Source organism: Dermochelys coriacea, chromosome 22 (assembly GCF_009764565.3).
Source record: "Dermochelys coriacea isolate rDerCor1 chromosome 22, rDerCor1.pri.v4, whole genome shotgun sequence".
Taxonomy (NCBI): domain Eukaryota; kingdom Metazoa; phylum Chordata; order Testudines; family Dermochelyidae; genus Dermochelys; species Dermochelys coriacea.
The window spans coordinates 17,362,385-17,375,208 of record NC_050089.1 but is presented as its reverse complement, the minus strand read 5'-3'; the positions used below and the strand labels follow the sequence as shown (position 1 = coordinate 17,375,208).

Below are 12,824 nucleotides of genomic sequence, written 5' to 3'. Positions count from 1 at the left end.
ATACTGGCCACTGGATGAATAGTTTTCTGTTCCCTGAGTGACCAGAACAGAGGCTGTGCTAGAGCAATCAGGAACCTGCTAGAACCAATTAAGACAGGCGAGCTAATTAAGACACCTGGAGCCAATTAAGAACATAGTAGAATCAATTATGGCAGGCATACTAATCAGGACACCTGGTTTAAAAAGGACCTCCCATCAGTTAGTGGCAGGCATGCAAGGAGTGAGAAGGTGTGCTGCTGGAGGAGTACACATGTGATCAGGCTTCAGGAGGAAGATCCTGCGGTGAGAATAAAGAAGGTGTTGGGAGGAGGCCATGGGGAAGTAGCCCAGGGACTTGTAGCTGTCATGCAGCTGATACAGGAGACATTGTAGACAGCTGCTATCCACAGGGCCCTGGGCTGGAGCCCGGTGTAGAGGGCAGGCCCGGGTCCCCCGCATCCCCTGATCCGACACAGGAGGAGTTGACCTGGTCTGTGAGCAACACCAGAAGGGAAGGTCTAATTTGGAAAGGGATCTGGCCTGTCCCAGACCCACTAGGTGGGACACAGAGACTTCGGTGGTGGTTCTCTGTTTCCCCCGTGCTAGCTAATGATGAGGTCAGCTGAGTGAATGGCAGGTTTGAGTCTCTAGCAAAAACAGCCAAACTGGGGGCTGCCGTGAAGCTCTGAGGCGAGCAAATCTGCCAGAAAGCGCAGGACCCCCCCAAGGCAGAGGAGGAACTTTGTCTCACCTCTTATAGTCCTGGCCTTCACAACATCCCCTAGCAAAGAGTTCCACAGGCTGACTGTGTGTTGCCTGTTAATTTTATTTGGTGACCCCCTAGCTTTTGTGTTATGAGAAGGAGTAAGTAACGCTTCCTTATTTACTTTTTCTACATCCGGCATGATTTAAAAAACCTCTGTCACATCCTCCTGTAGTCGTTTCTTTTCCAGAGGCCTTTGGTTTGTCCCTGCTCTCAGGAGGTGTGTGTGACTCAAGTGGAGGGATCCAGGTGTGGTCCAGTGCTGTGAGAATGTGTGGCACCATGCAGTCCTTTGTCAAGAGATGGCCCCTGCACTGGGGCCATGTCTAAGGAAGCTGAGGCGTAAAGGAAATAGGCTTGTGAGCCATGTGGGCTTCCCACTGCAGAGGGGCCCTTGAGTTATAAGAACCAGGGGAGAAGATGGCACGGGGAGAAGAGAAGGAGCTTTGGAAATGGGAGAGGAGCTGGAGAGCCAGGAATCACTGTCTCCAGCATTTACATGGGAGAGCTTTGCCAGCTGGGGGTGTGAGGCAGAGGGAGATGGTGATAGCAAGTGCCTCTGGGGAGGGAAAGGTTTTGCTGTGAGCATCCAGCAGATCTCATCTCTCTGGGCCTCAGTTTCCTCCTATGTTTTATGGGGAGAATACTGATCCACTTGCTGTTGGGGTCAGGTGCCAGGGGCTAGAGCAGGGCCTACCGCAGCTGTTCTAGGATAGAACTACGGTTCGCCCCACCTGGCTGGGGGTCAGGGGTAGGATGGGTACCAACACCCTCCATGCCAAGGGACGTGGGGAGTTAGGGAGTGTGTGTGGGGAGCTCCTGTCTCTCGGGAGATGGAGCCACTGTGATGGTTCTTTGAAGTCCCCAGGCCCAGAAGAGGATCAATCCCAACCAGGGACGAATGTCTCTTGTAGCCAAAGTTTCTGCTTTCTGCACGTGCCCTTGCTGGCATCAGCCCCCAGCGCAGTACAGCCCCTTTGCACCATGGCTCTGGAGCGGAATGAGATGATCAGCTGGCACTCTCTGGGAACTCCCTGTATGGAGCTATCCCCCAAGACAGCATCCTTGCAAGGGGACTAGGGGGGCTGGCTGTGCAGCAGGATAATCTCCAATGTCAGCCAGTCTGGGGTGTGCTCAGACACCACGGAAGTGAGCAGAGTGTGAATTCCTGGGGCCACAGGGATGGATATTTAGGCCTTTAGGAAGAGCGGGGCGCAGAGGTTGGATCATTATTTTTCCAGCTCATTTCCGTAACGGCTTGTGCCAGATTCGTTCCCCCTACACAGGGCAGTTGGGTGGGGTCTGGAGAGGTTTGTGCTTTGGGTTGTGGAGGAGATTTGGAAGCAGAAGAAACAGTCAGTGCAGTAAAAATAACGCAAGCCCGGCCTCCTGCTGCCAAACCCATCAGCACTTGGTGAAATAAACACTTTTTTAAAAAGCTCTGGTTATTTAAATATTTACACTGTCTGCCTGGCCTACTTTAATTCCATTAACGAGTTTGAGTGTTTTCCTGGCTCTGTGCTGTCCTTGGGCTGGGAATAGGAGACGGGGGCCCTGAGCCCCTCAGCTGCCTGTCTTTGGAAAGCACCAGATGCTGGGAAGGCACATTAGAGTAGCGTAAGGATAAGCCAGTCGGGCATGTTAGTGGATTAAGGAGACAGACATTAAAAGCCAATCACAGCTTCTAAATATGTGTGAGAGCTGGAATTAACCCTCCGGCTTGGCAAGAGGCAGGTGCTGCCCTCCGTTAGATGTGGCGACACTGTTAGATGTGGTCTCCTAACAGGTTGATGCCAACACATGAGTAGACCCTCAATCCTGCAGACAAAAATCTTCAGGGAGGGACGCAGGAGTGGACAGCATCTGCTGTCCCTGCTCCTGGCCATGGGGCCCTCTGCAAAACCAGGATAGGCATCTAGCATTACCAGTGTGTGAGGGGGGGCTAGTTGATGTTTAGAAAGTGCTTTGAGATCCTGGTATGATAGGCGTCCGGCAGAATAAAGTGTCCTTGCATTGCATGGCGCCGGGGTAGGAGGGAGGGCTTTGTGGGGCCACAATGTACAGCCTGTATTTCAGGGGTATTTCAGCTGCACGAGGTGGTAGAAATGAGCACAAGTCAAGACGTAGCACGATGGTGTGTTGTGGGCAGCAGTGATTTCCCCCCTCGGAATGATCCCTGTGGAAGTAGATTTTAACATGAGGCCTTAGAATCCCCACAATGTTAGACAGCAAAACTGTTGGGCATCACAGCCCAGATGCCACCTGTGCTCTTGTGCTGCAGGAGGGCACCAGCAGTAACGATGTGTTTGAACCAAACCTACCATTTAAGGGTTTGAGTCTTGGTCTGGGCTGAACACTGTCATGGAAGAGAGGAGAGCAACAAAGACGATAAAATGTTTAGAAAACCTGACCTGTGAGGAAAGTTTAAAAAAACTGTGCATGTTTAGACTTGAGCAAAGAAGCCTGAGGTGAGACCTGAGAACAGTCTTCAAGGGTGCTAAGGGCTGCTCTAAAGAGGGCAGGGATCAATTGTTCTCCATATCCACTGAAAGCAGGGCAAGAAATAATGGGCTTAATCTGCAGCAATGCAGATATAGGTGAGATATTAGGAAAACCTTTGTAACTCTAAGGCTACAGGAACAGGCTCCCAAGGGAGGTTGTGGAATCCCCATCACTGGAGGTTTTTAAGAACAGATCAGACAAGCACCTGTCAGGGATGGTCAGAGTTTCCTTGGTCCTGCCTCAGCACAGGGGAAGGACTAGATGACCTATCAAGGTCCCTTCCAGCCCCACATTTCTATGGTTCCGTGAAAACCCCAGTCCAGGCGCTTCCCACTTTCCCAGCCAAGCTCTGAACCCAAAATGAAAGGTAGGACAGATTGTCCACCACTGGATTTGCTTCCTTTGCCCCTCGGGCTGACTCAGCATCTGCCCTCCCTGGGATGGGAGGGTGAAAGGCTCAGCCCTGCGGCAGCGGGTGTACCCTACATGCAGCCTCTAGAATAGCTTTCCTCCATTCTGTGCACCCAAAGTGGTCCTGTGCCAAAATAGCATCTGCATCCAACACCAAGCCAGGACAGGATCCGGAACCAGCCCTTCTGCAGGGTTGACTCCTTCTAGAATTGTGGCGTTCCTGGTTATGGAATTCCTCTTAGAACAAGACCTCAAATGATGTGAATGCCTGCAGATGCTGGGTGTGCAGGAAGAGTGGTCTGGCCTTTCCCCTCACGGGGAAGAAGAATCAGTGCCCTGCTCGGGAGGTCATTGTGGATCTAGCCGGCTTTGCTGAAGCTGCTGGGTCTAAAATGAATTGTCTCTCGCTCAGTTCCAGGCCCCCCCGCTGGGATAAAAGCTGTCCCGTCTTCTGCCAGCAGTGTGGTCGTGTCCTGGCTTCCCCCAACTAAGCCGAATGGGATCATCCGGAAGTACACCATCTTCTGCTCCAGCCCTGGGTCCGGACAGCCAGTAAGTAGGACACGAGGGAGCTTGGGTGATTGGGCGGGTGGTTGGCAATGAAGAATTACCCTTTCTGCTCAGTGGAGACCGCATGCACCCCTGGAGGGCATGCATGAAAACACCCTGGCCCCCCACCCTCAATATGCACCCCCAGCTAGCAGAGCCACCTTGGGCTGCCTAGCAGCCTGGCACCGGATGTGGCAAACAGGCACACTTGGCTTGCCGTAGGAGGGAGCTGGGAAACATTCAGCTCAGTGCTCAAGGGGTCAGAAAGCACCTGCGGGGGGGCCCTCAACTACACGAGTTAATGGGTCAAATGGAAATGAAGGTGGGAAAGCCTGGGTGCCTTCTTATACTCCTAGCTGTCACCCCTTGTTTGTTTAACAACCTGCCCCACCAGAGTCAAACCCAGGGCACAAGTCCTTGCCACTCGACCTAAACAAGTAACTGTTAGCAGATAGGAGTAGTGGGCTGTTATCTGCTACATGGACCATCCTGTAGAAGGGAACATAACATTTGTCTGTCATTTTGCATTTATTGTCTCTGGCTCATCTGGCCCTATGCATTCCTGATGCTCATAATCTAAAGACACCTCTTAGCAGTGATAGCGGAAACCCACTGCCCTGCGTATGAAAGCTAATCAGTTGTTTTTACGATGGATTAGTGTATTTCTCTAGCAAGGGTGGACGTTCTGAGTGCACCACAGATGGTTTCTGTCTTAGACACCCCTCCGCTTGTACATTTATTGCTGTGGTGTCAGTGGTTTATGGGTGTAAACTCAGCACTGCTGTGAGGGATTGCTTGTGCTTTTTAAAAGCAACCAAATCACAAGATATATTTTAAAATAGGTCCTGTATGGTCCCCCAGTCCTTGCAGCCTGCAGGCACAGAGCCCCTCCTGGGAGAAAGAGCAACGCTGTTGCTGTGGCACAATTTCTGGATGGGGGATTTATCCGACCCTGCGGAATTCTCCAGAATGGAAGCAGTCTTTTGGTGGTTCTACTTGGGTGACGCCTTCAACAAACAGGCCTTGGTGTCCAGTGCAACAGCATTTCTTGTGTTTAGAGCTTGCTAGGAGCCCTTGTCTTCTTGCAGGAAACTTGAGGGCAGAAAGAAAGAGGCCAGCGCATGTGTAAGAGAGTGCACACATTTGGGGGGTGAATGCTAGTCTTCAGTAAGACTGTGAGGCTGAGCGGAGAGCCAGGCACACAGCCCACAAGGGTCGCGTCAGCTGCCCAGTAGCCTGGACCTGCAGCATCCCCGTTATTCCAGAGAACACTGTTTTTCCCCCCCCCCAAGCTCTGCTGATGCCCCAGAGCCCTGATCCCCACCAGGCCCTGTTACCCCAGTTCTGACTCTCTGCTCCACAGGCTGCTAATTATTCTGAAATGGGCAGAGCTGAAGGACTCCCTCCACCTATAGAAGTCACTCACCCCCAGTCCCTTCCTGAACGTGAACTAACTTGAATTCCTACTTCTAGAGGGGAGAAGCCCAAACTGTTAGTTACGGTGCGCAGCTCCCTGCCTGCAGGCCAGGCAGGGAGATGTGCCATGTGGGTAGGAGGGCTTCCCTTAAACTAGTAGCATCAAGTTTAAAAAAAAATAGATCAACTCCAGCAGTGAGAGGGGGAACCTTTAAAGAACTGAGCTGGGATCCCGGGTCACTTCTAGTGTAAGGGGAAAATGGAGGAATCTGCCCTGTCCCCGTACATCCGCCCTGACACTTCCAAGGAGCCTGGCCTGTGGAAGATTCAGGCTCCTTGCATCTGGCATCAATCCCCCCGAGGTCTATGCTACCTGTAGACACTTCCACTTCATCTACCATGCCCGACTCTGTCTAAAACAAGCTGCTTAGTGGATTCATGTTTTATAGATTTTTTTTCATGTTCTGTTGTTTACAAACCTCTCTGAAGTAAATATCTGAGTGATGTTCCAGCGGCAGGTGTGTGTAAGGGAGGCCGTGTCAGGCAGCATGAAAATATCCCACTGAAAGCAAAATAACTTGATACTGTGCCTCAGAAATCAGAGGAGATAGCCCAGCTGGTTCCATTGGGTCAGTGCAGGATTGGTTCTCGCTATGTGTGGGCCGTTGGTTTTTTCCATCTCCTCTCTCGGAATCCAAGACCTGGGAACTTCCCTAGGGGACACTGTTGTATAGGCTGATCACTCTTCCTGCTGGGAGGCATTGAGACACGATCTAAAATTTCCTTTGCTCAGCTTCATCCCTTGCTCCTAGTTACACCCACTCCTCTTTCTCCCGACATTCCACCCTCTTCAGACAAAAGGAAGCCTGTACAGGAAATCTCCTAAACTAGCCATCCTCCCTGTCTTAGGGTTTGTCTACACCAGGAAGCGTGAGTTTAAAGCAGACTAGCTATTCCTGATTAACCACTTTTGTGAGCACTCTTATTCTGGAATAAGAGAATCCACACAGGGAGTGAATCAGGAATAACTCCCCAAGTAGACAAGCCCCTGGAGCGCTACACAGGAGTATCCCTGCACCTTTCAGAAGACCCTGCTCGACTAAGCAGATGATCTTCATCTGCCCTGCTCTCCATTAAGGGAGGTATCACTGTGTGGGCACAGCTCTCGTGTGTCTCCCTGCACACCCCTTGCTGTATTTTAGCCAAAGTCTGTCATGGGGATACACTCCAGCTGGGATTCCCAAAGGAGCCGAGGAGAATTGGTGCCCAAATCCCATAAGATTTCAATAGGCACTGGCTGGGCGCCTGCCTCCCTTGGGAAATCCCAGCCTTAAGTAAATGGTTTGAATTTGGGAGCCTCAAACCCGGTGCCTAGATGTCAATGGCCTGGTTTGTCCAGGTGCCATGCAGCCAGTAGAATCAGGGTGCTGCATCCTGTCAGGACCTCAGGCTGCTTTTATTCAGGTGCTAGAGTTTAGGCCCTGAGCCCTGGACACTTAGGCCTTGGCTCTTCCCCTCTCTCTCTTTGGGGGCTCCCTCTGTCCCTGAACTGTTATTGTTCTGTTCTGAATCTCCTGTGTTGGTCACTCTCTGGTTCTGGGTGCTCTGCAGTATGGGGGCTCGGGCACAGAGTGGCAATTCCTGCTCCATGATGTACCAGCCCCAGCTCGCCGAGGCTTCAGGCTTCTATATTGCATTGCAAGCACATGCCCAGTTGGGCCCCTTTGGCCCCTCCCAGCACCCAGGCTGGGTCCAGTTGTGGCAGTTCATCTTCTGCCAACTCCTAAGAGAAGGTGAGGGCTCATGTCCCCATTTGCATGGGGCAGGTGTAGACTGGTTTCTAGACTGATGCCATTTCTACTTTGCTGGGGGAGGGGGAAGGAAAAGCAAAGGATCTGAAACAAAGCGGCCGCTCCTGCTGGAGCGGGATTCACAGCGGCAGGACCCAGAACTGGGTGTTGCTGCTGCATGGAGCAGGGGAGAGGGATTAATTGGCTAGGAAAAAAAATATAAATAATAGAGCCAAGTGGTGTGGATGAAGGTCGATTTTGATTCGGCTCCACACATGGTGCAGGTCCTCACACTCCTGTTACAGAGGGGTTTGTGCAAATAAATGTGTGTACAATTTGCATTGGATCATTATCTCACTATCTGTTTGTTATCTTCCACCACCCACCCCACTCCTTGTCCCTGCACGGATTTCAAAAGGGCAAATTTACAAGACATTTCTCTTACCAGCAGCTGACCGAAATTAAAATAAAAATTAAACAGGGTCCCATCCCGTCTTCACGAGGGGAAGAGGTTGACAGGAGGTCTGCAAACTAGTGCTTATCAAAAGCTCCTTCTCAAATTCATTTCAATATCTGAGCCTCTGGTTTCCAGGGCAACATAATCTTTTCATCAAAGCAACTGGTAAAACTGCTGGGATCTGATATTGTTTTCTTGGCATAATGTCAAAACTGTCATTTGGTTAAAAAAATTATGCATACAATATAATATTTATATCTGTATATCTATTTATTGGATATATTTACATATATTGTAACATACATATCTATATATATGTATGTGTATACACACACATGTAAATATGTGTATACACGATTAAGTCTCTATTCTATGGAATGAATAGTGTGTGTTTATACACATGCACATGTAAGTGTTTTTACGTATATGGGTCTCTACGTACGTGTGTGTGTGTCTGTGTGTATAAACAAAATATCCATCCTATAGACTAGAAAATTAATTGTTGAATTCCCTCTCCCGCACAGCCCATCCCTTCCCTTATGACTGGGATACCAGACAAACGACATGTTGATGATGGGCTGGGTGGATGGCTTCCGGTTGTTTGACAGTTGGGGGTGCAGCGTTTCCATGCCCCTATGGTGGCATGATGGTGAGGAGCAATGGCCCTGGAAGGTGCCTTCTATCCCAGCTTGGCATTCAGCCCCCTCTGGTTTCAGGAAGTCTCTGCCAGTCCCTGTTCATTAGGGGTCTTTTCTGGAGCAGGTTCACTGCCCCAGAGTCAATGGCTTTCGTATCCATTGCACTTGGTCATGTGCTCTGTGTGTGTGTGTGTGTGTGTGTGTGTGTGCGCGCACGCGCTTCTGCCCTCACCTGGCTCACCCACAAATGGCGGAAACGCCCCTAGTGATGTAAAAGCCAGAGATTGTAATTTAGCTCCAGTGTCAGAGGCATGTGGTTTTGGTGAAGCGGAGGGCCTCAGTGTTAGATCCTGGGGGTTCATTGGTGGCCAAGACTAACATTGCATGGGGCCATAGATTTCTTAGAGCCTCTGCATGCCAGATTTCCTGTGAGTTCTCCCTGTTATCACCGCTGGGAGCAGCGGCTGTAACGTGCTGGCTGCGTTGTCTGAGCACAGGATAACGGCCTCTGCACTCCATGAGGCTCCTCGTCAATAATCTCTGTTACCCCTAGTCCAGCCATAGTTTACCACCCTTCTTGTGGCTCATGCACCCTTTATGCCAGGGGCTGCCTACAAAAGTGATTTTGCTGTTCTCTGAGCCCTTCCTCAGGAAGCACTAGAGAGGGAGACGTGTGGCCCGGTAGATAAGGCACTGCCCTGAGAATCAGGAGCCTTGATTTCTAATACCAGCTCTGTCACTGTGTCCGTCCCACTCCCACCCCTTTGTCTGTCTTGTCTATTTAGACTATAAGCTCTTTGGGGCAGTGATTCCCTCTTACTCTGTGTTTGTACAGAACCAAGCAGAATGGGCCCTGATCTCGGTAGGAGCTGCTAGGTGCACTATAGGATGGCTACTCATAACGAATGGGTAACGAGATCAACTCCCCGTCTCTTACTTATCTCCTCCTCCCATCCCATAATATCAGGAATGCCTCTTGCCCCAGGTTGCCCTCAATTCCTTAGTGCAAGCTCCTAGAAGTTGCTGCCACCAAATGGTTCTCTCATGTGCAACAGCGAGCCCCGTGGTTGCTATGTTGCTCTGCTGGTTTCCTTTCCGACAGTCTGTTGCATGGGAGAGAACTGGAAACCTGGCTTGGCCCTCAGTTTTTCTTCTCTGGTCTGTTTGATGTCCAAAGGGCAACTGAGCCCACAAGCAACGTGCCAGAAACCTGCGCAGGAGCAGGGCTAGTCCTAAATGCGAGTGAGACAATTATGGTGCACTGGGGCAGCTCGTTATGTGAGTGGAGTGGGTTTGGAGGTGGGGTGATTTTTATCCATTTATTTATTTGAAATAGACCTGTCTCTTGGCTCCAGGATTTTTGCATGCCCTACAGAGAGGGGAGTGAGGAAGGGCCCTATGCAGTACAGCAAATGGGAGGGTGACGAAGAATTGTGTGTGGGAGGTGGGGAGAGCCATAACATGGGGTCAGTATTTTTGATATTGAATTTTGGGCTGGATGAGGCGAATGTTTTGTGGAATGTTTCACACTGAGCAGCCGCAAAGCAAATTGTTGAGGGGGAGGTTTCATCGGGCCATCATGGGCTCCTGCCCTCCCAGCCTGCCCTGCTCTTGCTGTAGATCAGCAGGAGGGATCGTGGGCCCTTGGAGGAGTGATATCGCTGGAACACATCACACCGATGCCACCATCTGTTCCTGAAGCTCAGAACTGGGCTCCCTGGAGAAATGACGACACCAGCCGGTTTACACTGGCATTGAGAAATGGCAAATGGAGCTGGATTAGCTTTCAGAAACTAGAGCCAAGCAAACCAACACAAAGAGAGAGAGCCGCTCTGAGTGCTACCCAGCCACTCCAGCGATTTGTGAGAGTGGGGGGTGGCTTTCTCATCTCTAACCTTGTACCTCCTCGAGCTGATGGATCCTCGGCAGAGGAAGGGGATGTGGCCGGGGGGAGCTTGATGCGGGGGGGGGGGGGGGTTGCAGATTTTGTTAGCTTCCCTTTACATAAAAATCATGAGCCTTTTGAAATATACCAGCGAGAGGCCTGGTGTGTTTCCAGAGCTCGACCACACCCACCTTCCCGTGTCTCGCCTGCCTGCCTGCGATAATCCTCCCTCCTTGGGGACGTACGCAGACAACAGGGAGAGGCACTGGACCACTGAAGGTTTACTTTTATTGGGAGTCCTCAGGAGCAGCAGCTGCTGCCCTGCTCCCAACAAACCGTGCTCCCAGCCCCTCGGAACGCGAGGTAAGGGGGACACCCGTGAGGGCAGCGCCCCCGAGCCCCTGCAGGTGTGCTGCTAGCTGAACTACAGGGTTGATTGGGTACGCCATGGGGCTGGAGAAGCAAGTGTTGCTATCCCCGGGTTGTTCAGAGGAGATGCAAAGGCAGGGATTTGGGGCTGTCCCTTACATGGGACATTAGCCAGGAGTTGTTGGAGAATGCATAGACTAGGGAAGGGGCAGAGGCAGAACAGCAGGCTATAAATAGCCACACAGCAGGGACCTGCAGAGGAGAGAGGTGTGGGGGAGCAAGCTGGGACTTGCAGGGCTGCTGTGGGCCTCTCCCCCGGCCCCAGAGCTCCCTGCTGCCGGCTGGGGGGGGGGGGGGGGAAGGTCCCTTCCCCGGAGCTAGCTGCTGCTGCTGGCAGGGAGAGGGCTGGGGGGAGTTCTCTGGCCCCAGCCCTGGGGCAGCCTGCCTGCACCCCAAACTCCTCATCCTTGCCTCCACCTCAGAGCCCGCAACCCCCGCCAGACCCCTCACCCCCCCGCCACATTCCAACCCAGCTCTGAGCCCCCTTCTGAACCCCTCATCCCCGGCCCCACCCCACAGCCCTCACCCCTGCACCCCAATACTCTGCCCTAGCCCTGAGTCCCTCCCACACCGCAAACCCCTCATCCCCAACCAGACCTCACACCCCACCCTCTGCCCTACCCTGAGCCACCTCCCCCACGCCGAACCCCTTGTCTCCACCCCCTGTGGCTTTCACTTCAAAGATAGTGAAGACACTGTAATAAATAATAACATATAACAATTTGCTTAATCTAGATAAAAATACCCCAAATGCTGGGGCGTCCACCGCTTTTTTCGGAAACTTCCCTGGCAAATAGCCCTCCCTGGAGTGCCTGCCTGCCTGCCCAGTCCCTAAATGTAGGTGTGTTACAGGTTGTCCCTCTGTGCCCAATCCCTGTGGGTTTCTCCGCCCCAGCAGTGGAGTCTGTGCTCATTAGCAAAAGCTCCAGCGTTTAGCTCTGCGGGTCCCCGTCTGATCCTAGGGTCAGCCGAGATGGTGACCGTCACACAAGGATAATCTGAGGTGGTCCCTTAAAGCCAGGACTTGTCCGAGCAGGGGTTAGGGTGCCCAGACTGTTGTTATGACTAGTATGGTTGTACTGGTGGGTGGGGCGGGGTTGGTGGCTGCATCAAAGCCTGGGCAGGAAGAGTTGCATGAAAGGGGGTTCATCTTGTCCTGGCTAACCAGCTGCATCCCCTCCTTCCCCCGCCAGGCCCCCAGTGAGTACGAGACCAGCCCCGAGCAACTCTTCTACCGCATCGCCCACCTCAACCGCGGGCAGCAGTACATGTTGTGGGTGGCGGCCGTGACCTCGGCAGGACGCGGCAACATCAGTGAAAAGGTCACCATTGAGCCTGCTGGGAAAGGTGAGGCAGGGCCGGTGGGGTGTGGTGGATAGATGGGATGGGGCAGTGGGGCTGAATGGAGGGGAGCTAGGTCTCGCTCTGGGTAACAGAGTCCTGGGTGGGGTGGGGGAGGTCATCTGGCATTTAGATTTGGCTTAGTGTAGAGGCGCGGGGCCCACTGCACACTCTGGATTCAGGCTCGGGTTTGACGTGTGCCCTGGTGCTGGCTCTGGGTCGGCCCTTTGTCTCCAGGACTCGCCATAGCCAGCACCTCGCGAAGCGCTGGCTACTCCGTCTGCCCATTGGCTTGGAGGAGGTTCTGCGTCATCAACAAAGGTGGTGAATCTCAGCCCCCGGTGCAGAAGGATGGGCTCTGCACTGGTGGGATAGGCAGGCTTTGTGTGTGTGGCTCGTCCAGCCAGACTGACGTTCCCTTCTCCCCACAGCCCCAGCCAAGATCATCTCCTTTGGCGGCACCGTCACCACTCCGTGGATGAAGGATGTGAGGCTGCCGTGCAATTCGGTTGGGGAGCCGGCCCCTGCCATTAAATGGACAAAGGACAGGTAACTACAGCCTACCTTTTTCCCACCGTGCAGCCTCTCGGGAGGAGCCCTGATCCCTGTGGCAGAGAGGTGGCAAAAGGGAAAAGCTCCATGGTCCTTGTTCCCTGGAGGAGCT

The 12,824-nt window shown here is 52.5% G+C and overlaps 1 protein-coding gene across 5 annotated transcripts in view; it reads left to right on the top strand.

The window, feature by feature from the left end:
- DSCAML1 (DS cell adhesion molecule like 1) overlaps positions 1-12,824 on the top strand; it is a 307,623-nt gene that overhangs the window by 259,376 nt on the left and 35,423 nt on the right. For all 5 annotated transcript variants that reach the window (XM_043500855.1, XM_038380607.2, XM_038380611.2 and 2 more), the window contains 3 exons: positions 4,068-4,207; positions 12,013-12,166; positions 12,592-12,709. In XM_043500855.1, the coding sequence (XP_043356790.1) occupies positions 4,068-4,207; positions 12,013-12,166; positions 12,592-12,709 (412 nt within the window). The remainder of the gene's footprint in view (positions 1-4,067; positions 4,208-12,012; positions 12,167-12,591; positions 12,710-12,824) is intronic.